The following is a 22,983-nucleotide window of genomic DNA, read 5'->3' on the forward strand; positions in this document are numbered from 1 at the left end:
AGCAGATGCAGCCAATATCCACTGGCATACTTTATCTGGAAGCAATTCACTTCTTCTCCACAATTCTCAAGCTCATCCAGAAATTCCCAACAAAAGAGGCAGGCCTCCCCTGCCTGACACAACCACGTTGCAAATGAGGTGTGGAGCTCAGCACAATCCATGCTGGCTCTGCAATATGGGCACTTTGGCACTAAATCTGGAGCCTGAGGATGCAGCAGATGCAGCCCCCTCAGCCAGAAGCAGCTGGACCCAGTGAGGCAGGCAATATGGCCCATTTTCTGAAGTGTGGCTCATTCACAGCAACTGAAAGCCACAGCCCCAGGCTGTATTGAAAGTAACATTTAAATTAGAATGGAATGGTATTTCAGAAGCCTGAAATGTATGGTTCTTTAGCCACACTTTTATTTCAAAGGCCTGGGGGGAGTGCAAGCAGTACAGACCCAGGAAGGATAAAGTGTAAGGATCTGAAGCAATGAGGAAGACAAAAATGATCACTTGAGGACATTGCTCCAGTAAATAAATCTGTAATACATGTGGCAATTAACAGCTGGGAAGCTACATCAAAAAATACTCAGCACCATCGAGGTTTTCTACTGAACAATCCCAAATCCACCTGCTCAGACAGCATAGATTGGAAAAGCTTGGCATTTTACTCCTATTGCCTTGTATTCAAAGCTACTTGCTCAATAATAGGGCAGACATCTTAATTATACAGCTCTTTAAAACTGCTGTAACAAAAGGGGTTTTGGGGGTTTCTTTGGGGGGGGAGAAGGGAATGGGGAAATCTGTCCAGCTCCATTAAAGGTCACAAAATCACACTAGCTGAAGATGTGCCCTGCACTGCAACCACTGACTATGAATTAAGCCCAGAAATTGAGTAACTCTGTGCTAATGAGGCAATTAGCCTCTTCTAGCCCTGCTTCTGTTGGCAGTTCCACTACTGATCTTCTGAAGCCTGGTGCTTTTTATTCCCAGCACTATAAACTGCTACAACCTACTACAGATGGATAGTGATGGTATGTCTTGGAGAGAACAGGAAAGTTGTGTAAACCATCATCACTTAGGTCTCAAAAGGTTCACGTAAATTTCACAAGACAAGAATTTGTAATTTATGTGCAAACTGGGCTTATCCCCTTCCTGTCTACATTATTTAACACTGTTAATATATATTCTCATGTCTGTGAACAAGAAAAGTAAATACAACAGCTGACCAGATATGCATTGCATTTTTATTAATCTTAGCTTCCCAGGCTTATCAAAAAGATATATGTATTTCAAGGATTTGATATTTTAGAACTTTACATAATACTCACACTCTCACAAATCCCTCTGATTTTTACATACACATAGCCAATGAAAAACTACAGCAAAGGAAATGAAGATAAAGTATTTGTGAGAGCTAACACATAAAACTCCACCTACACCTGAGAAACAAATAAAATTATTTTTAAAACAAAAGTAAAAAATACTGTCCTCAATCTGTGCTGTCATTTGCTGCCAAATACAAACATCAAATGACAGTATATGCAGAGCTAGTTTGGTACAGAGTTTTTTGCCCATTAATAACTCCACTCCCAGCTAAGGAGCACTGGAACCATGCTTGCTCCCAGTTCTGCAGCATGCACTCTACCAGTGTACGGTCAAGTACAATTTTAGACATAGTGTCTATGTCTCATTATAGGAGTTCAAGAACAGGGAGCAACGTGACAAACTTCTGGCATCTGAAGAACAAAGACTAGACTTTCTACTGAGAGGATATTTCTAATAAAAGATGCCCTGATCCTTGTTTTATAAAAAGGTTTATTTCTCAATAGAAAAGTATATTTTAAAACACAATTATTTGCTAAAAGCAATATAAAACTCTACAGTTTTAACTTCATAAAAGTTTAACAAAACATAAATATTGTCTACCACTTACATTCCTATATACAGACCTTGCATTAGCTAGTTAAATAGTTAAGAGATAATAACTCAAAAATGAATGAGCACACAACTACGAGATTCAAATTCCATGTCACACTGCACAATCACAGTAACACAAGGAAGAGCTTAAAATCCTCAGTCACTGGATTCTGCTTTGTTCCCTTTAGAGCTGTGTTCCTCTTCTCTCTGCAATAATGCACCAGTTTCCATGGTCATAGCAGGAAGAAAGTATCTGAAGCTCAGGCACATTCTCTTCTACCAGAGAACTCAGCTCTCCTTCCCGAAAAACATGGTAATAACGCATGAAGGCCTTTGTATCCAACATGGCATCAGTTTGGTCCCCAACAGACACTGCTGAATCCAAAGCTGAGTCAGTGGAGTCAGTTGTTGAAGTTCTTTTGAAAAACTTGCTGGCATCAGACTTACCAGCACCATCTTTACTACAATCACAGATGCAGTCCCTGTCTTCCACTGGGCCGTTTATAAATGAAGCTTTGTCCCCCTTGCTCTGAGCTACACTTTGGTGTCCTCCATTTAAACTTAAATCCTTCAGTGCATCTGTGGCTGGCGACCACTGTGGTTTTTTGAGAGACAGGCTTTCCACAAACACATCATCATCATCATCTAAACCCTGTTCGTTTAACAGTGCCCCATGGTGACCTAAATCCAAACTGCAGTGTCGTGAATGCTGAATGGGTACGGCGCTGTTGGCCCACACTCCTTCGTGTTTCAGGTGCTTCATTCTGTCACTTTGCTTTCTCAGGGCTGATTCATCAAGGGATCTGGAGAAAAACCATGAGCGGAAAGATCTTCCTAGAGCACTGTAAAATCTGTTTTCTTCCTCAGAAATTTTCATGCAGCAGGCTGTGGGTAAGCAATGGTCCATATTGTGGGGATGTTTAGAATCAGTTTCTGGCTGCAGATTGTTTTGGTAGCTGCACTCAGAGATGACAAGCTGTGCAGGATGTATGTCTTGGCCTTTTGCAGTATGGACAAACTCACCCTTATCTCCAGATTGATTTGATTCTGAAAAATGGCGTGAGCACAAGGCCTTGTTCCATGGAACAAATACATCTTGTTTCTCAAAGCGACGATTCTTTTGTTCCATAGCCCAAACATAAATCATTATTTGGCCTCCAGGTGTTAATATCCTTGCCATTTCCTTTATTGCTTTGATTCTCCTTTGTTTAGTTGAGAAATGATGTATCACTGTGAAAAAAGAAAGGTATTATGTACTGAATATTAGTAAAGACAAAGCATTTCCATCTTCAGCCTGTTTTACATGTTCAATCATTTCAGTTGCCTCATTCCAGATTATCACTTGCTGCAAGTCAGCAACAGTGCTGAATTTATAGGTACCACAATGGAGGTTCACTTCAGACTGCTCTCTTTTATGATTATGTTCAATAGATTAATAAAGGAAAATCTGGAAGAAGAAAACCAATCTCATCCCAAAAGAAGGATTCAAGAAAAGTCAGGCATATAAGCTGAAGGTTTCTGTTCCTCTGCCTAACCCATAACACATTATAACACGGCAATTTTCCCCTTAAATGCCTAGCCTTTAGGTAAGTTAGAGAGTATCAAGATGACTTTTCAAACTTATCTTATTGGAAGTAGAAAATCTTTTCACCATGTAACAAATATAGCAAAATGTAATATCAGTAAAAAGATAGTTTGAACTTTTACATCAGCATACTCGCAAAAGATCCAGTGAGAAAATTCAGACCAATATTCACCATTTCTTTAATTTTTGTCAAATTAATTTTTTTTTGTAAAAAATAATGTCTATATTGCATGTCTCAGCATTTTATATTTTTTTACATTACGTAATTTAAAATAAAATTTTGATCACAATATTTTGATTTTCTTTCCAGGACAATTTCCACATTTTCAAATTTCACTCCAATGGGAAGTGACACTACATTTCAAGATTTCTGCATTATTTCTATCTTCCTATTCACCTGGAGTATGAATGAGCCAATTTTACCAGTCAGAGAATAGCTAAGAGAACTGTTTTCTGTCTAAACTCTCAGAGACAATAACTTGTACTGAGCTTGGACACATTGGTCATGTTGTTCTGTATGTCATCAGTACTAGATGTGATTCAGTGATGTAAAGAGGACTGATTCCATGATTTGTTTTAAGTGGACTTGGAGCCAGCCACTTCTACATGAAAAACATTCAATCTACCCACGGAACAGCAGGTAATAGAGTATGCTCTTACCTGAAGACATTTTTCTATAAATTCAGAAAAATGTGATTATATGTGCTGCTAGACAGTAGCCAATTGTAGTTGTAGAAAGAGTGTTAGTTCAACACTGCAGTTATGAAAAGTCCATCCAACTATCCCTGTCTTCATTCGAAACAATGATTGAATTACCAAGGGAGAAAAAATGTAGCTTTATTATCACAAGCCAAGAAAAGCATTCTTGGCAGTTAATATTAACAAGACTCTCACAAGCTGCCGAGAATACAAAATAGACAACTCTGAGAAGAGTTTCCCATCTATGTAGTAGTGTTTGTTTCCAGTGTTTGTTTTGTACTCCTGACTCCAAGGAATCTTTTCTCAAACTTTGGGGAAAAAGAATTATTTTTTTTTGTCAGAGAATAGGGAGAAGGGAACTGATATTTTCCCATACTTGAGTTAGGCCATACATCACCACAGAACCTCCTGCAAAATTTTATCAAAACTGACAGAGACAGCATACACATACAAGCTTAATTTACCAGAAAGAAATTATGATCAACCAACAGAATCTGTGCAAATTCTTTAATGGGTTAAATATTCCTTCTAGTTAGAAGAACCACCATCACTCTGGTGGTTCTGCAGAAAAATCAATCCTGTAAACATGATTATACCAACAAATCCAAGAAGAGTGCTTGACTAAGTACATAAATACTTGTTTTTCTCTGTAATAGGATGAAAACCACTTTATTTAGAATTAGATGGACACAGGCATACCATTTCTCTATTCAAGAGAGATTAAAATCCATTATTGTTAAATGTACTGAAATAGCATGTGAACTTTTAAACTTGTCAGGCTTACAATTCATACAAACACTAGATAGGTATGCTATCCTTCCAAGTCAGCTGATCTGATAAGCACTGAAATGATGCCATGAGACCTAAAATGTGGGTAGGGCTCACTGGTTAACTAGCCAACATGAAAGCAAAGTAATATGATTACTGCTTCTGTATTAGTCACCCTTTACTTCCACTTGTTTATGTGAAAGATACATTTTAAAATAAATTTCTGTCACATTTCAAGTAGTTTGTTGATTGCTGTCAATAATAATTATCATGCTTTGTACTTCAGCTGATGAATTCAAAAACCCTGAAAGAAGCTCAATCAGGACTAGAGCTAAAGACCTAGACTGTAACTGGGTACTCTTTTTTTATCTACACTTTGCAAATTATATTTCTCAAATTACAAGTAGTGCTTTCTAGAAGAGAGGTCAGAAGAGTTAAGATGCAGAGATGCTCTGGTCATTTTAGACAACAAGCACTTGTATGAATCTGAGTTGTTATGACTAAGAGAAATGCGAATTCATAACACATAACAGTTAACGCGAGTTCCAAAGTCAGCTATAAAGTTTTCATTTCAATGCATTTGCTGATCAAAACAGATGCTGTGTAGAAACCAAGAGTTTGTCTTGAGCATCTCATCTCTTTAAGCTTTGAGCAGCCATGTTTAGATTAGTTTTCACTTGTTTACAATGAATGCTGGAAGGAAATCTTTTCCCTACCACATATAAACAAACAAGTGATATGCATATTTCCTTTGTCAACAATGCCTCTTGAGTAATGGGAGTTTTGTTTTTGCATGTTGACTAAATTAATTTAAGTTAAATCTCCTGTAATTCTAAGGAACTGTTTCAAAACAATTAACTGAAATGAAGCCACATGGAAAGAAAAGAACCCCCAGAAATTCTCATTTGCTGGGGCCAGAATGTAGGTATGTTGGCTTACCTCCAATTGAAATGACTGCATTGAAGCACTGATCCCTAAAGGGAAGGTTAAGGTTGTCACACACCAGAACTTCATCACCTTTCTTCTTTGCAATTTCTACCAGTCCTTCACAGTAATCACAGCCCAGATTATACACTTGACTGTTGACACTGAGATACTTTCCAGTTCCACAACCTAAAGAAAAGGATGCTAGGTCAGAAGTCATATATTCCAAACATTTGCTCTCCCTCCCAAAGCAGTGAAAATAATATCTGGGCTCTCCTAATACTAAATTTTCCTAGCAAACAAAAAGAGGCTTTGTGCCGACTCGCCTAACTGCTGCAGGGCTCATTTGGATTGTTGAAATTGTATATTCACACTATTAGGATTGTAACAGTACCAACATCACTAACAAAAATACTCATTACACAGCCCTGTATAATAGCAGGTTATCTGTATTTCTGTGGGGAACAAGGATAAGTGCAGGTGGGAGGAGGAAAGAATGGTCCTCTGTATTGTACATCTTGGAGAATAAAAACCCAACCACTCTGCTTCATACTGAGTCTTTTTATAGCCTGGTATCCTGTTACCAACAATGAGCATAAATGGGCACCCAGGAGAGGGTAAGAAAAGGATAAGCACTAAGGCCCCTTTCCCCAGTGCCATTCCAGCTGCCAACTGCTTTCTGTCCAGAGGATTTCCTGAAGCCAGTGTGTTGTGTCTTTTTGGTGATCTGTAACAGATCTCTTTCCTTTGCTTAACCCCATGCAGTACTTCTCCAGTGCATCCTATTTCTCTCCAAGAAGTCCTAAACCATCAGTGCCACTGACACAAATCAGAGTGGAAAATTTTGACTTTAGATACAGACTCGAAAATAACCATAAATCATAGAAGCTCTTTCCATATTGCAGGCACATCCTCTTTTTGACTTTGTGCCAATGCATTATAACCCATGTATAATGTAATGAACTGTTCCAGAATGTCTTCCACCCCGAAGTCTGTCTTCTCAAGGACTGTGCTGTAGAGAATTGAAATCTTTCAGAGGATCCCTCAAAGTCCTCTGTATTGTACATCTTGGGGAATAAAAACCCAACCACGCTGCTTCATACCGAGTCTTTTTATAGCCTGGTATCCTGTTACCAACAATGAGCATAAATGGGCACCCAGGAGAGGGCAAGAAAGGATAAGCACTAAGGCCCCTTTCCCCAGTGCCATTCCAGCTGCCAACTGCTTTCTGTCCAGAGGATTTCCTGAAGCCAGTGTGTTGTGTCTTTTTGGTGATCTGTAACAGATCTCTTTCCTTTGCTTAACCCCATGCAGTACTTCTCCAGTGCATCCTATTTCTCTCCAAGAAGTCCTAAACCATCAGTGCCACTGACACAAATCAGAGTGGAAAATTTTGACTTTAGATACAGACTCGAAAATAACCATAAATCATAGAAGCTCTTTCCATATTGCAGGCACATCCTCTTTTTGACTTTGTGCCAATGCATTATAACCCATGTATAATGTAATGAACTGTTCCAGAATGTCTTCCACCCCGAAGTCTGTCTTCTCAAGGACTGTGCTGTAGAGAATTGAAATCTTTCAGAGGATCCCTCAATGCCTTATGCATAACAAGCACTTTTCAAAATTATACTGGGAACCATTCACTGCAGCTCTGGGTCACTAGCAAGGAATAATTTCTGCAAGTTGACAGCCAAGCAACGGGGTAGCAGCTTGGCAAAGAGAATCATCTCAGTACTGGTAATTCAATTTAAAGGCCTGGAGTTATCTTTAGAAACATCACTGCTTCTTGTAGCACTGCTGCTCTTGGTGATGTTAATGTGCACCATTATCTAGAGAGACAGCACAGGAACTATTGCAGAACAGAACAACACTTCAGTGGTGAAAAAAAGCATATTTCTCAGCTAAAAGCAAGCACTATTCTTTCAAGTAACACTTGAAAAAAATGGAAAATACTAATATTGCTAATGCAGTTCAAGGAATATATCCAATACTACATTAAGCTCTGTATGTTAGAAAACTACAAATTTAAAGATTTGTATAAATTATTATTCAGTACTGTATTTGCAGAGGAACACATTTATCCAACCATCATGAATTTGGAAGACTCAGTTGCTTAACACACGGCTTTTGGTGAGGTCCTTTTTAATCACTCTGAGTCTTTGGAAGTATAAGGTCCTCTCTAGAATGAAGCTAAATAGCATCAGTAATCCCAGTATTCTAAAAATCTACATTTGTCAGAGATTCACTTTTAAATGAGCCATCAGGAAGATTAATCCCTTGAAGCTAACAATGGTCAAGCTATTTTCATGTGTTTTGAGCACTGAAAAATACTAAGGCAAATGGAGAAAATTATATTTTAATAAAAGGGAGTATTAAACTGAAAAGAAAATTGCCCATTAAGGATCTCATTTTGAAAATTTTAGTGCCACTAGACACTAGTGTCACTTTAGTGCAACTCCTCCTTGAATACGTGCCTAAAGTAAACACAACAGTCAGATTCCTGTACATCTTATTAAACATCATAGAAGAAGATAGCTTGTGTGCTTTAGTGGGAGTATTCTTATTGGCAGCTGTAAGGACTGATTTTCTCTCCAGATGAGAGTGCAACAGGGTGACCTTAAGCTTTCAGCAATCACTGCTGATAAAGCCTCAAAAAACTTCAGCTAAGATGCAAGTGACTTCTATTGAGTTGGCAATGATTTTGGCTGAAAAGTATCAATCTAGCTCTCAGCTGAGTGCCTGTAGGCCATTGGATATTTCCTGACATTGGTGACAATGGTGCAGACATATAAAAATAGCTACCTGCTCAAAATAAGATCAATCAAATATTTTTGGTGTAATGCTCAACAGCAGCAGGAGAACTACATATTATCTTCTGATTATGGCCTACAGCACATTCAAATAATGTTTTTGTCTTATAGGATAAAGCAGATGCACAATTTATTGTGGACATTTGTTAAACCTTTGTTAAACCTTGTGCACATTTGTTAAAATAAAAGTATTTTATTAGTTTAAACAGTATGGAAAACACAATGGTGCAAACGAGCATTTGTTTTGCAATGTGCTGTACAGGACTGAAGTCATAATGCAACCAAAGGAAACATGGAAGCCCCCAGAAAGTCTGCAGAAACAACAGAAAATCCAGGTATAAATACTACATGTAGGGAAGACAATGTCATAACAGGAAAACACCTAAATATGCTGTCCATATTCAGGATCACAGGAAGATTGTCAGATTTTTTTAATGTTTTTAACAGCAATCACATCAGAAGATTTCTCTTAATAAAAAGCCTTGCTAGGAGGAGTTTTAGAACAAATGAAAACCAATAAATTGCAGCCTGGTGTTACATAAACCAAGTGATCTAAAGAAATTGAAATATTAAATAATTGGGCTATTAACATAATTTTTTCAAAAGGGCTCCAGGGGAATGAAAGACCATTAAGCCAGTGGGGAAATGGATAGCTTAAGTATTAGCTCAACAAAAATAAGGGAAAACATTTATTTACTGTCCACATGATACACTGCCAAAGAATGAAAAGAAGTGGTATATGGTATCTAGCATTGGGACTTAAAAACAATTTTAAAACAGATTTAAATAATTTAAAAAACCAGTTGATCTGAAAGTTAAATATGATTAACAGGTAAACTAGCAAAGCTTATAAACAATCTTTTATGCCACCTCAGAGAATGGCTTACCTATATCAACAACGAGACTGCCAGGCTTTTGTTCCAGCAGAAAGTTCCGAACACGAGGCCATGCTTTGGTCTGCAGATCACTGAAGTAGGCAGCTGTATTTTCATACACACTGTGCACGTGCTGCTTTTCTAGCTGGGTAGCCTCATGTTCCATCCTGAAAACATAATGAAGATTATGTATAACAAAACACAAACTGATGCAGTATGGATTTTATATTTTATAGGCATGCATAATTCAGGACCTTGTATGCTTATATTCATAAATTACATCCATCTACCAGCCATACTTATAAAATAGTCTTTACTCAAAGGATCTGATTTTATTTCATGAAAGTTGAGAAAAAATGTGAATGTATCACCTCCCCTGTGAAGCATTATGTAACTGCACACGCCTATGCAAAAATAGGCACATTACCAATATAGTAAAAGCTTATCTGGTGCAAAAGAGAGCCTGTATTCAGTGGAAGTGCAGAATGGTTACAGAATCATAGAATCATTTAGCTTTGAAAGACCTTTACGATGATCAGTCCAACCAGTGGTGAACAGGATTTTAAGAACCAACTTTCTTGTTGTTGCTAATGTGAATATGCAAACTGCTAATATGTTACTTGAAATATAGCCTGGTCCCTGAAACCCAAGCCCCTAAATCATGCATAAGTGATTTGTGGTTTATCAGCCCTCTAGAAGTGATTAGTTTGCTAAAATTTTTCAGCAACAAAACCTCAATTTCCCTACTTGCACTCCACTATCTTCATGTTTTAGCAAAGTATTTTAGTTTAGTGATTCAAGAAATGGTATCTTAAAGTTTAAGTATTACCCCTGAGCTCATGAAGATACCAAGTGGATGCAGACACTGAATCCCTTCACAGAGAATCTTACATTGTCCTTAATGTATCCTCTCATCCAAGGACCAGCAAGGTGAGGTTTGAGTATCTGATGAAGGCTGATGAGATTGCATTCCGAAGTGTTAAGGTGTCCTTCAAACTAATTGAAACCGCCTGTTTACATAGGAAATATTTCTCTCCATTATTAAAACAAAACTTATTCAATTGTCAAAGACCTCCACAGAGATTAAAGCCTGCTTCCAAACATCAAACAGACTAAGCAATGTATTACCAAGATAAAATTATAAAAGTTACTCCTTTGACTGCATTTGAAAAGGTCAGAAGCAAAGACTTTAATTTACTTTCCTTGATTTTCAAATATACACCTAGGAACCATAATAAAAATTTATTCTTCCTGTCACTTTTAGTATTGAAATATATTAGTATAAGAGAAAATATGAGAATATGTGAGAAATTATGATATCTATGAGAAAAAACATTTTTATTATTTTTTAAATATATGTGTAATAAATAACGTGAGCTGGCACAGCAGCTGTTCTACAGACAGAACCTGTCCTACACCTGTCCTACAAATACAATCTTTTTAGTTAAAAAAAAATGGGAGTTAATCCCAGTGACAGAAAAAAACAACATACTTCAAGTGTGTGTGAATGTTTACAGAATAGTATGTAAGGCTTGATCCATTTCACTGGTACTGTGTAAAAGGTGGGGACAAATTGTTAGCACTTTTCACAGTCTATTCTGACTGTAGTATATATGAACATCTCTCTTCAAAACATTTATGTTCAATATTTTCACAATCCTTAATTTATCTTTTTTCTACAGTCCACAATTTTCTTTTATCCTGCATTAGCTCACCTTTTACTAGGTGAATACAGACATATACATAAAAAATTAAATTCAGAAACAGTATAGTACATTGCTACTAGGCACATTTTCAGTTTCATTAAAGAGTGAAAAGCTGTAACAGACTGAACAAAAGAGGCAACATAGACCTGAAATTATATTACATGTGCCAGAAGTTGCTCAATCAAACTTTTCTAATAATCCATTTCAAGTTATGTTGCCACGTAGAACGGGTTAGTGGCAGTAATTTCAAGTAAGTATTCCTTAGAGTCAAAAGCCCAAACCTTTGTTTTTATTTGACCCTTAAATAAAATAAATTAGGTGTTTCATGTCTCCAGCTGTCTTTTTTCTCTGCCTCAAAACATACTCTGTTTGGTTGCTCAACTGCCTAGGAGTGCTCTATTTATAACTAGTAATTCCAAAGACTAACAATAATTTCTCTTATTTTTCTGCCTGATAAGCTCCTTGCTTTAATTTATATTTCATGTTTAGTTACTATGTGGTTCAGTGTATCCAAGTGCTTTCTTTCATCTTTCCACTTGAAGCTCTTTGTTCAACCTTTGCAGTTCTTAAAAAGAACTGAAAAGGCAGAATGTTTCCAACCATTCATACTGAATTCCTAACGCTGTCTTTTTTTTCTCTATTTTCCTAAAATGTCTACACTGAATTTCAATGCAGACTGAGATCTGGCTTCGTTTGCTATTGAATCCAAGACCATTAAGTTCTTCCTTTAACTTTCTCATTCACTGGAACTGGTACTGAGTCTTCAACTACACAGGATGTGCTGGAGACTTCCATGTCTTACAACACACCATTAGAGGTTATTATTTTTAGATATTCTTAATAAACATTGTCAAGACAATAATTTGGTTATAACAGAATAATGGTAGTATACTAAAAGCCAAATTATTTCATGCACCATTTTGTAACAATTTCCATTCCTGCTGATTGTTTATATTTGGCAAGCAATCAAGGCACATGATGAAATCCAACTTGCCAATTTGACTTTCCCATCAAGATCCATAATACTATCAGGTTCTACTTTGCAGCACAGCAGGAAATGTCCCGACAATTAACCTCTTCATTTCAATGTTTACAAAACACAAGGAACCTGAGGAGTCTGTCCAGACCCGCAGCTGTACCACTTTCACACAAGTATACTGTCACCAAAAAGCCACAGAAACTTAGACCCATGTAACTTTACCAGCCAAACTCAATGCTCCTATTTCTCTTTCTAAACAAAAACAACCATTACAACTCCTTTGCTTTGAAAGTAACAGTCAGTGCCTCTGTTGGACGTGAATTGTAGAAAATGTTCATTTCAACTAACTTCTGGATATAACTTCCTGGATAATTGGAAAGTCTGTTTTGTAAAGTAGGTAACGAAAATCTGCCCAGAAATCCCACTGCTTCAGCATCTGCTCCAGCTCTCATTTAAGCTTCCCAGACTGATAAGACCAGTGAAGAGAAGCAGAAGGTGGTAATTATGGATACTTTTCCCATGCTTCATTCTTCTTCTCTGGTACTTATGCCCCTGCTAAAAGGCTCATGCAGGGGCTTGGAGCAGAGATGGGAGTGTGCAGTAAATTGGCACTGAGCTGTTCAGTCACTCTGAGCTGTTCAGTCACTGCAGCAAGTCTTGCCAAGTCCCCGAGATGTGAATGCAGCTCAACAAACATCCACCAACTGCAAACAAGCAGCGTGGATAAAAACTGAAGAGCAGGATTCTCTTCCCTTTCAGTGCTTCCTGGGCATCCTCCTGGTGATTTGTTCATGAGACTACAGGCCCTTGTTGCAGCTGGTCTATTAAATGAGGAAACTGGATGAAAACTACATCATACTGGATGATGTATTTTCGATTCTGCTGAATTTGCAGGGAAATGGATCACCAGTCCATCACATATAACTGCAGTACATTAACAAATTGTTCAGAAGTAAATAGGTTGTAGTCCATTGACTTTTTCTTACACTGCTCTTTTCCCTCTTTGTCAAAAAAACCCTAAAACCAACCAGCCGAACAAGCAAAAAACTCCCTAAAATATTACACCTTCCAAGAAGGTGCAAGGAATTGTACAAACACGAGATATATTTTCATAGCTATATATCTCACTAAGAGTCCTCTGACTCTAAGGTAATCTAATTTCTTCCCATTCCATTAACATTCTGCAACCTTTTAGATAATTAACTTTTCAAGGATACTGCTTTCATAAAAGTCATATTGCTTGGATATTTTTTATTGCTGCTGAAGTAAGAAATACATTTCAGCAGGTGACCTTGAAATGAAAACAACCAAAATCAACAACCCTATTTCCAACACTTTTAAAAAAAATAATGTTTGGGTTTTTTGGGGTTTTTTTGGGAGGGGGAGTGTGTTTGAATATTTGTTGTTGGTTTTGAAAGCATTTCATTTACAGTGTTGACTAATGGTATTAAATACCTCATCCTCAAGTGACAAAATATTTGCTGGCTCCCAGATGCCTGGGGTGTCCTGAAACTGAAGCACAGGAGGTAGTGTTCAGTCCAAAAACACTGCCTCTACCACAGTATACCAAAAGCTCTTCACAATTACCTACAGTTCTGAATGACTTGCAGACCTCCTCACCTACCTCAAGTTATCTCCTCCCAGTCACCTACAATTTTCATCTTCCACGTTCTTTTCATTTATTACAACTTCCTCCATCTCCTTTAGCATGTGCTATGTCAGCATGACTATTTAACTCGATACAATACTGTATAATACTGTGAAGTCTTGACCTGGCTCTAGTACAGCTCCTCCTTGCCTTTCTATCCAGGCCAAGCACAGTACCCAGCATAGGTCACAAAGCTTTTGTCAATGGCCTCTTGGAACCACGCTGTCATTTTCCTGCATTGCTCTGATTTGTCTTGAAATCAATTGCTCTTGATTAATTTGTGCCACAGGCCTTCCTCGTCTTCTCTCTTGCAACTGCCTATTTTCTCTAACCCTTTGATGAGCAGCATGGATTCACTCAATTCAGGGCAAGATTTCAGCCTATTAATGAGGGCCTCTCTCTCAGATACACTTGTTTTCACATGCTGACGGGAATTCGCAATATCATTTTGGGTAAGAAGAGCTGCTTCAAAGATCTAGGAAATTCAGCACAGTTGTGTCTCTCTTTGTTGCCACAGCAACATAAATCTTGATTACACATGCAATAACCCTATTAATCACTTAAATGGAACAGGGCTAGCCCACAAGGGCTACCTCTACATCCTCAATACCCTGCTCTCCAGCAATAACATATGCACTTGTAGCTGTTACTAACACCTAAGTAAAAGGTGGGGCAGTCCAATTTGTATCTCTCCCTTCACCTCCAGAACAGGGAGAATCACCTCTTCAGTGAGAAATGTTTCCAGTTTACTTCCAAAACTTATCAGTCTTTTCATTCAAATATCAGTCCTAGTGGACTATAAACCACAGTATTCTTCTCATGTAAAGACAAAAATCCAATTAATCTCCAACAGCAAAACACCATTGCAGCCCTTCTGAAAAACAAACCTTAGATTTCTTTATGAGAACTTTGCTCACCCTTGGATTGAATTTATAAATTCAATAGCAGCGACTTCCATTTTGACTGATGGTGATTTCTCATTTCAATAATGCAGACAACAAACTGGTCTATGCCAACATACCAAGTGGCTTCCAGATACCAATCATTAAGCAAAGCAGCTATATTAGTAAACAAAGATAATGGAACAAATAATAGGAATTCTGTCATGAACAGTTAAACTAGCTGCAACGAAAGTTTAGCAAGAGGATACAATAGAGCATCATTTGCTTACATAAGGCTAACAGCTCCAGTAATTAATTTCAACCACGCATGAACCATTATAATCCCATGAAAATGCACAGCCTGAAACCAGAGCAAGGGGAGCTCCATGCAGCATTACTAAAACCTTTTTGAGCTGAAATCCTGATTCAAAATCCTTCCTCCACTACAGTTTGGGAAATTCTGAAACAAAAAATAAAGAGCTGGGACACATTTGACAAGAACCACTATAAGCTGAAACACTAACTGTGAAATGAGCATTTTAAAGTAATTTCATTGATTGAAATGAAGTCACCATCATTGTATTTTTTCTTACTAAAATACATAGAACTTTGTCCCAGTAAAACATTAAAAGGACTGAGACTGCTCTTACAAGACAAAATAAGCTTATAATTGGACAAAATAAGCTTATAGTTCAAGCTCTAGCAACTCAAAATGACAGCCATTCACTGTCACACTCATTTTGTTAGCTTTGATTTCCATTTCAGACAAAACCTAGTACTATTCAACTACACATTCTTGGATCAGTTAATCATTTAATATTCCCCTTGCTGTTTCGCATTTAGGGTCATAGTCTATGTACCTGAAACATTGCACTGTAAACATATTTATTTTCACTAAGTACATAAACTGCATTCTGTAGATAGGTAACATTCTGCTAAATGAAAATGCACAAACATGGACCCTTGGCCATCAAAAAACCCTGAGAGGAGGAGCATACTCACGCAGAAGCTTCACAGCCCTTTACGTGTCTGTTCATCTTTACTCTCCCATCAAAACTCACAAATCACCTCCCAGTACAGAGTCCCTTCCTAGTGAAGTCCCACACTGTCAAAAACCCATGATGCTGGATGTGCACTGATGTGGGTATTCAGATCTTGCACAGAAACACTTTGTACAGGCATCAGAGAAGTGGGGACTAGGAAAAAATTGGCCTACTAAGCAGGAAGGAAAGTCTAATAAAGTAGTGCTGAGAAAAGCAAAGTATTTAGGTTTTTCTTCTTCACTATTCATATTAATTGCCACCAGGAGTCAATGCAACAGTGACAAAGGGATAAGAACTTAGGGAGAGAATAGGTTGGGGCTTTTAATTTCAGGGTTTTTTAAACTAGCCTAATAAACAGTACGTAGGGAACTGACTGCACTGGTCTCAGGTTAGACAGCCTCCAAGCCACAAGAAATTAGTTTTGAGAAACTGAGGGCAACATGTACAACCCCTGGTCTCATCATATTCTAGTAAAAAAAACCTAGGGACAGTTGTTTTAGTTTTTAGAAATTACAGTAGAATGGTATAGATTTTAGAAATTACAGTAGAATGGTACAGTCAATACCATTTTGAAAAAGATATTTAGAGTGTAGTTGTCAAAATTCATTATCATACTGGAAGAATACTCTGAACAAACCTGTCCAGAGTGCTATCATACAGAGTGCTTTGGACACTCCTCAACAATTTCTTTGTATGATATTTGCAGACAGACCAAATCATCAGGGTCCAAATGAACTGGATTATGGTATCAGAATTCAAATGTTTAAACAGATCAAAACAGACAAAAGCAAAGCATTACTTCTTGATAGGAATAACCAACTGCACAAAGATTGAAGGAGGCAGGATGGGATGACTGACAGCAGCTCTGCAGAAGTGGATCTGAGCCATATAACAGTTCACAGATTTAACATCATACATGCTATGTTGTTATGGTGGTTTTAGCAATATACTGTTACCAAAAAAATAAGAAAAGAAAAAAAAAACCAGGATCAGTGCACAGAAATAGGGCAAGTTACATAAAATTTTCCTTCTCCTACATTCAGCACTGCTGGCATATCAGGTTAAGCATTACATTCAACTTCAAGCAAGATTAAAATAGGAGAGAACAATTATGAGATACTGTATATATCTGGGAGATCAGAAATCATGTAAATCCTGGGAAAAGAAAATTGCTTCAAAGTGTTGGCCCACAATGAGAGAGGACCATCTCATAAAAGAAGGGCTGTTGCAAAGTAGAGGGAAATACCTGTTTACCAAAACTGAAGACAAAAGACAGTAGCTTAAGCTACAACAGGGAAGATGCGCATAGGGCACTTTAAACAAAAGAAGATGAACAGAAAAGCACTGGAAATGACTGTGGACTGGGTAGGACATGGAGCCTCCACCAATGGGATTTTAAAAATCTAAGTCAGTTAAGCATCTGTCTGGAAATACTCTGTACCCTGCATTACTATATCAAAGCCCCCGACCATGCCAATCTACCCATAAGCTTTAAATGCAGCTATTTTTTCTCCTTGGTCACTGTATGTCTCAAACATTTGTATACAATTATCATGTCTCCTCATCTTCCAGCAGTTAAGCAAGCATTAAATATTTAGTACTTTCCATCTTCCCTGATGAATCAATCAAGGTGGTCTTTTACAAGTACTGCTGTCATCCTAAGTATCCTCTCCATATGGCTTGATTCTTTAGGCCAAGGGATATTCACAGGAATGTTTTATTCCTGAATGTCATTCTACAGTTCTCGAAATACAGTTTTTTAAATCTCTTCTGTTTCCTCACACTCTGGGTTTGCATTTAGAGTACTATTTTCAGTTGGATTAGTTTTCATTTATGTAGTATAATTCTCCTATGTTTTCAGTCAGAGCTCATCACTGTTGGTGCTTACATGTTACTTGCTGTAATACACAAAACCTCCCCATTTAAAATTATTTACAAACTGACTTAAGACATTCAATTACTTGAAAACATATCTTTTGCTGAAATCTCAGAGACAGAAAGATAAGTAGCACATTATCAAGTAGGATCTAAAATGGAGGCAGCCAATGGTTATCTTTGATCTCGAGATAAAAAATGTTGTAGAATCAATTACAGTCATTACAGAACTATTAAGTGGTTTCTCTTGATACATTTTATAAACTACTCTTGATTATCATGTTTATTACAAGTGAACATATAATTTCCTATCTTAAAATATTAATATACAAATGCATTCAGTATATTTGCCAAATACAGTTTAAAAAGAAGAGATCTTGTGGTAGACAGTACAAGGTACTAAGTTACCTCAGTAGATGACCACTTGAATGAAATCAAAGCCACTATAACATATTTTTTATCCTACAAAACTAAAAAATCTGACTGATACTTTTTTTTTTTTTGTAAGTTTTAGTTATAGCCAGTCATGTATTTATATTTATTTCTCAAAAAGAAAAGGTGTCTCATATGTCTTTGAGGCTAGTGTTCCAAAGTGTCTTAAGTACTCTCTAATAGTAACTGGGTGTTTATGCAGCTGACAAAGGCTCCTGAAGATACATCAGTAATCCTATCAGGGCTCAGATTTAGACCCACACACAGAGAAACTTCATTACATTGTTACTGAAAGGTTGAGGCATAACCCTGTGTGAAATGTCTGTCCCTGACAGCTTCTTCCAGTGTAACTGCAGTAGACTGAGCAGTGTGAAGGCCTAGTGGTGCTGTAGTCAAAATCCCTAGAAAAGATCCTTTGTTTTCATAAGCTACCAGACCTTCACTCAAAGATTATTTCATTTTAAATGCATTAAAGTATGAGCGATACCTTTTTACGTAACTTGATATTTCTAAGCCCTCTATTTTAAAGACGAGAAAGGCCTTTGAGAAACACATTTTTCCCTCATCAGCATGGAAAGAAAAGGCTTCCTGGGGGAGCTGAAATTTCACATAAACACTACTGAAGCTCTCTATTTGGAAAATATTTTAATCCTGTGGCCTTTTTAGGTATATTTTTTTTTTCTTAAAATCAGGAAATTATTGTATGACAAGGGAAAGAAGTTGATACCTACAAACATCAATATTTGGAGCATCAAAAGAAATATTAGTTTAGAAGAAATTTATTTGAAATAATTTCTCTGAAATTATTACATATTGATATGAATGTAAAGCTTTCTTCAAAATGGAATACTTTTCAACAGCAAAATACAAACCAAGTTATTTAGTGCTTTTTGTTCAACTGTGTTCCACCTAAACTTTTCTGACAAAAAAGAAATCAGCCAGGATTCTGTGTCACATGAGTTCAAGTCAGTTACATAAAGCCTGGCTATGACACAAATATGTATCTTATTTTTCAACAGTTACACTGTTTTTCTCGCAGTCATTCACTTGATACTCCGATGTCCATTTATGAAGGTAAATACAAAAATTTTTAAGTACCGGTGTCTTCACTCTTCATTTTTTTTCATTTAAAAATTATTTCATAAGCATATAGCGGTCTGAAGTAGTTTGCCAATCTCTTCGATCTTCATAAATTTAAGAGACATGTGGCCCTCAAGCCATGGTTTTCTGTCACACAGGAGTATTCTGTTGCTATTACGACCTATGACCTGGCCGTGTAGATCCTGGTTCTGCAAACATGTGGGCATCTGCTTAACTTTATGCTTATAAAGCACCTTACCGACCTCAGGCAGCCCACTGATAATAACTAAAAGCAGGAATTTGCAAATCATATTTTTCAAGACCGAGCTTTACACTGTTTCTACTGTCCCATATTCCGATTCATCCATCCAGAATGGATGGCAGAATACCTGCAAATCTGGGAGTTTGCATGGGAACTGTTTATCCCTTGATGTAGGGCTGATTTCAAACTGTTCAAAGACATGGTCTATAAATAGCATATATTACTGAAATAAATATATTTATGTACTAGACTGAAAACAAATTACTAAAATTAAGCCAACCCTCTGGGGTCCATCAAGGGGCAGGAAAAACTCCTGAAAGGACCAGTTCTATTGCTCATGGAGAGGCTGCTGAGTGTTTTTCCTTATCTCTTTCTCGAGTTTCACGCACAAAATCATCAACTCCAGCAGCACGCTTCACCTGAGCAACTGTATCAGCAAGGAATGTTATCCTGTGCACTACGTCAACACAGCAGGGCTGCTGAATTCTGCCAGAAATTCTTTGCAAAAGAAAAGGCACGGGTGAGCTGACTCCATGAGCTCTGGCTGCTCCCACTGATGCTCAGCGGGAATGAAAATCCCTTTACAAACATTCATTAAGCAGCGAACACTCTGCAATGCTGAGAGCTCTATGTGGAGGCAATACCTCAGTATTTAGAATCCTCTAGGAAAAGAAGAAAATAATCATGAACTGTTATGGCTTAGGATTGCTCCAGGTCATTGCTTAGGACCGTCTGCCAACACACAGCGCGTACTTAATTTTTAACTAATCAGGCTACCACGGAGAAACTTACTATTGCGGCGGTAAATTCCCCCCATATGGTAAAAACTCCCCTCCCCAAGTGCTACACCAAATTCAGCTCCAGCATCCACGCTAGTTCCCAGCTCTGCAAACCGCGGCTCCGTTCCATTAAAATATCACACGGGGGGAGCGAGGACACCGCACGTGTGTAAAAAAAATTAGTTCAGTCCCCAAATCCTTCCCTCTCGGGCTGGGTCAGCGCCAGAGGGGCGACTCCCGGCTCTGCGGGCAGCGTTTTCAAGACGATCACCTCAATCTGCAGAAATGTACCGCGACGCTTTTTTTTTTTTTTTTTTTTTTCCTTCACGGCTGCTGCGAGGCTGGGGTGGGGTTTCTGCGCCCTCCCCAGCGCTGGGTTATCTCTCGGCCCCGGGGCCAGCCCGGGGCGGAGCGGGCTGCCCCGCATCCCCCGCGCCCCGCTCCCGCGCTCACCTGCTCCCGCGGCGCGGCGGCGGCTCCATGCCCGGCGGGGCGGGGAGCCCTCCCCGCACCTCTCCGCCGGGGCCACCCCCGCTCGGCGCCTCCTGATCCCTCACTTCCCCGCAAGCGGGAGGAGGCGGGGTAAGGCAAAAAGGGGGCCGGGTTATCAATTCCCTGTTAACTCTTCTCCTTGCGGTCTTGTCTCGTCCCTTGGGCGTCTTCCGCGAGGAGGGTGGTGCTGATGGAGACGACGGTGGCGGAGGGATGCTCCGTCAAGGAAGCGGGGTTTGCAGCAGGGTCCCCGAGCTCCTCTAAACCGAGGGTGATGGGAGCCGTGCTGTCTGCTGGAAGGAAGATTAGCCCTTGCTCATTTAAAGGTTAAGCGCAACGCTAACCTTTGTGACTAGGTCCTGTCTGCAAGTCTTCCCATCCCGTGGCTCTTGAGAGTGAATAATTTTCTTTCCCCTACTCCCGCACTGATTCCTATTAAAGCAGTCTAAAAATGGCAGATTGTTTCTATACTTTCATATACTTACAGGTGTTTATTGCACAAGTACAAAAAAACCCCAGCTACGCACCAATACAATTAGCACTATAAACATGTGCTAAAGAGATACGTCCCAAGAACTTATAAATTATGTATAAGAGATTACAGATAAAGAAGAATGCAATGAAACAATACTAGCCAGTATGACAGGCAGGGAACTCAGCACAACATTGCACAAAGTACTGAATGTATTGAACTATTTCCTGTTACAGGTAGTCTTGCTCAAATCAGTTTCAAGACCCGAAGACAGGATTATGAGGAACATGACTGTGTATTGATGGGATTTTCAGGACTGACAAAATTGCTCAAGAACATGCATTCCCTTTACTTTGACAATCCTACCTGAATGAAAAGATTCGGGGGAAGAATGTAAGAACAAGATGAGAATAAGCATACTGAAAACACATAAACCTAATATTTTATTAAATGTACCAAAATCATGGAGTAATGATGAAACTCTTGGTCTCCGTTATGAAGGAATTCAACTGCTAGATAATAACTAGCCTTTTTAAAGCCTTCAAAAAGCTTTGACTAATTAGTAAGACATGAATGTCCTTTGCAAACATTGTGTTGACTTTTCCTTGTTATGGCATACTTCATGTATGTTCTGCTAATTTAATTCCATAATGTAGTGTCGACTAAATTGGTGCAGACGAATCATGGTCTGCCATTCCCAGACTCTTTCAGATACCTGTTGTGGAAGATGATGCCATATATGCCTCATTCTTCCTTCAGGTAAAATTCCTCAAGTGTGAATACCACCTTATGTTATTTGTTAACATAAATATTTACTTATTTTAAAAGCTTTTCTGTTTGAAAGAACTGCTTCAAAGTCATCCTTCTAAGAAAACTATTCTGATGTAGACTTATAAAACTCTACTGTGGGGAATTCACACAGCATTTTCCCTTACCACCTAATCTTTCCTGGATGTTCCTTAAACAATTATGTATCAGTCCTATAGAGTCTCTCCAGACTTCCTGCTTCTGATGCATTTAAAATAGATATTAGTCATGTAGCTTAATACACTTCAGGGGAAAAAAACCCCTTATTTTTATTAAGGTTTCATTAAGGTTAACCCAACCCCCACATTTATTAAGGACTCATCATGGTCTCATCACACAAATTTAGGCAGAATGAAAATAGAATACCTTTTCCTTTGGAGTACCATGCACCTACAATTACATAATAAACTGCAGTCTGTAGCATGCCCTCCTCCCTAAACAATTAAAAGACCTCATTAAAACCTTTTTTTTTCTATATTAAAAAGGACTTAGGTCATTAAATTAAGTGACCAAACATTGGGAAAGCAAGAAGGCTTAATTCAGCATGAAACCGTAATTCAGACCTCTTGTGCTTGTGCGTTGCAGCCCTGTACTTAATTATGAGTTTGTCTGCAGAATACCAGGCTCCATTTGGAACATTTGAAATTATGTAGTGGCAAGCATGTAAGACTGGCTAATTATGTTGCCTCTTGTATTCCCATTCATTTATTCCTTTACTTTCTAGCATCTCTTTTGTGCTCATCCCTTATCATCTTTCATCTGGAGACTGTTCTCTCCCTGGTCTGTCTGAAACCTTTACCCTTAGATTACCTTTTGCAGTCAATCAGGTAAAGGTTTTTACCATAGGGTTACAGCAACTGTTAATTATTCCTTCAAAGGTTATGTGTGATTTTTCTCCAAATGTGTGGGGGAAAAAAAAGGAATAAAAACAAAGCAAGGGAAAAAAGAGAAGGAAACCCAA

General features: G+C 38.2%; 1 protein-coding gene across 7 annotated transcripts in view; it reads right to left on the reverse strand.

The window, feature by feature from the left end:
* Positions 1–1,207: 1,207 nt before the first annotated feature.
* Positions 1,208–22,983, reverse strand: part of TRMT9B (tRNA methyltransferase 9B (putative)) — a 115,772-nt gene continuing 93,996 nt past the window's right edge. For 5 of the 7 annotated variants that reach the window (XM_039698778.1, XM_039698781.1, XM_039698780.1 and 2 more), the window contains 3 exons: positions 9,579–9,733; positions 5,894–6,067; positions 1,208–3,132 (listed from right to left, as the gene is read on the reverse strand). In XM_039698778.1, the coding sequence (XP_039554712.1) occupies positions 2,087–3,132; positions 5,894–6,067; positions 9,579–9,733 (1,375 nt within the window). In that variant the 3' untranslated portion in view covers positions 1,208–2,086. Of the gene's footprint in view, positions 3,133–5,893; positions 6,068–9,578; positions 9,734–10,395; positions 10,415–20,704; positions 20,742–22,983 lie in introns of those variants that run through there. The other 2 variants (XM_039698776.1, XM_039698783.1) reach the window with 2 other exon arrangements.

The sequence above is a fragment of the Passer montanus genome, unplaced genomic scaffold (assembly GCF_014805655.1).
Source record: "Passer montanus isolate IOZ18808 unplaced genomic scaffold, ASM1480565v1 scaffold13, whole genome shotgun sequence".
Lineage (NCBI taxonomy): Eukaryota > Metazoa > Chordata > Aves > Passeriformes > Passeridae > Passer > Passer montanus.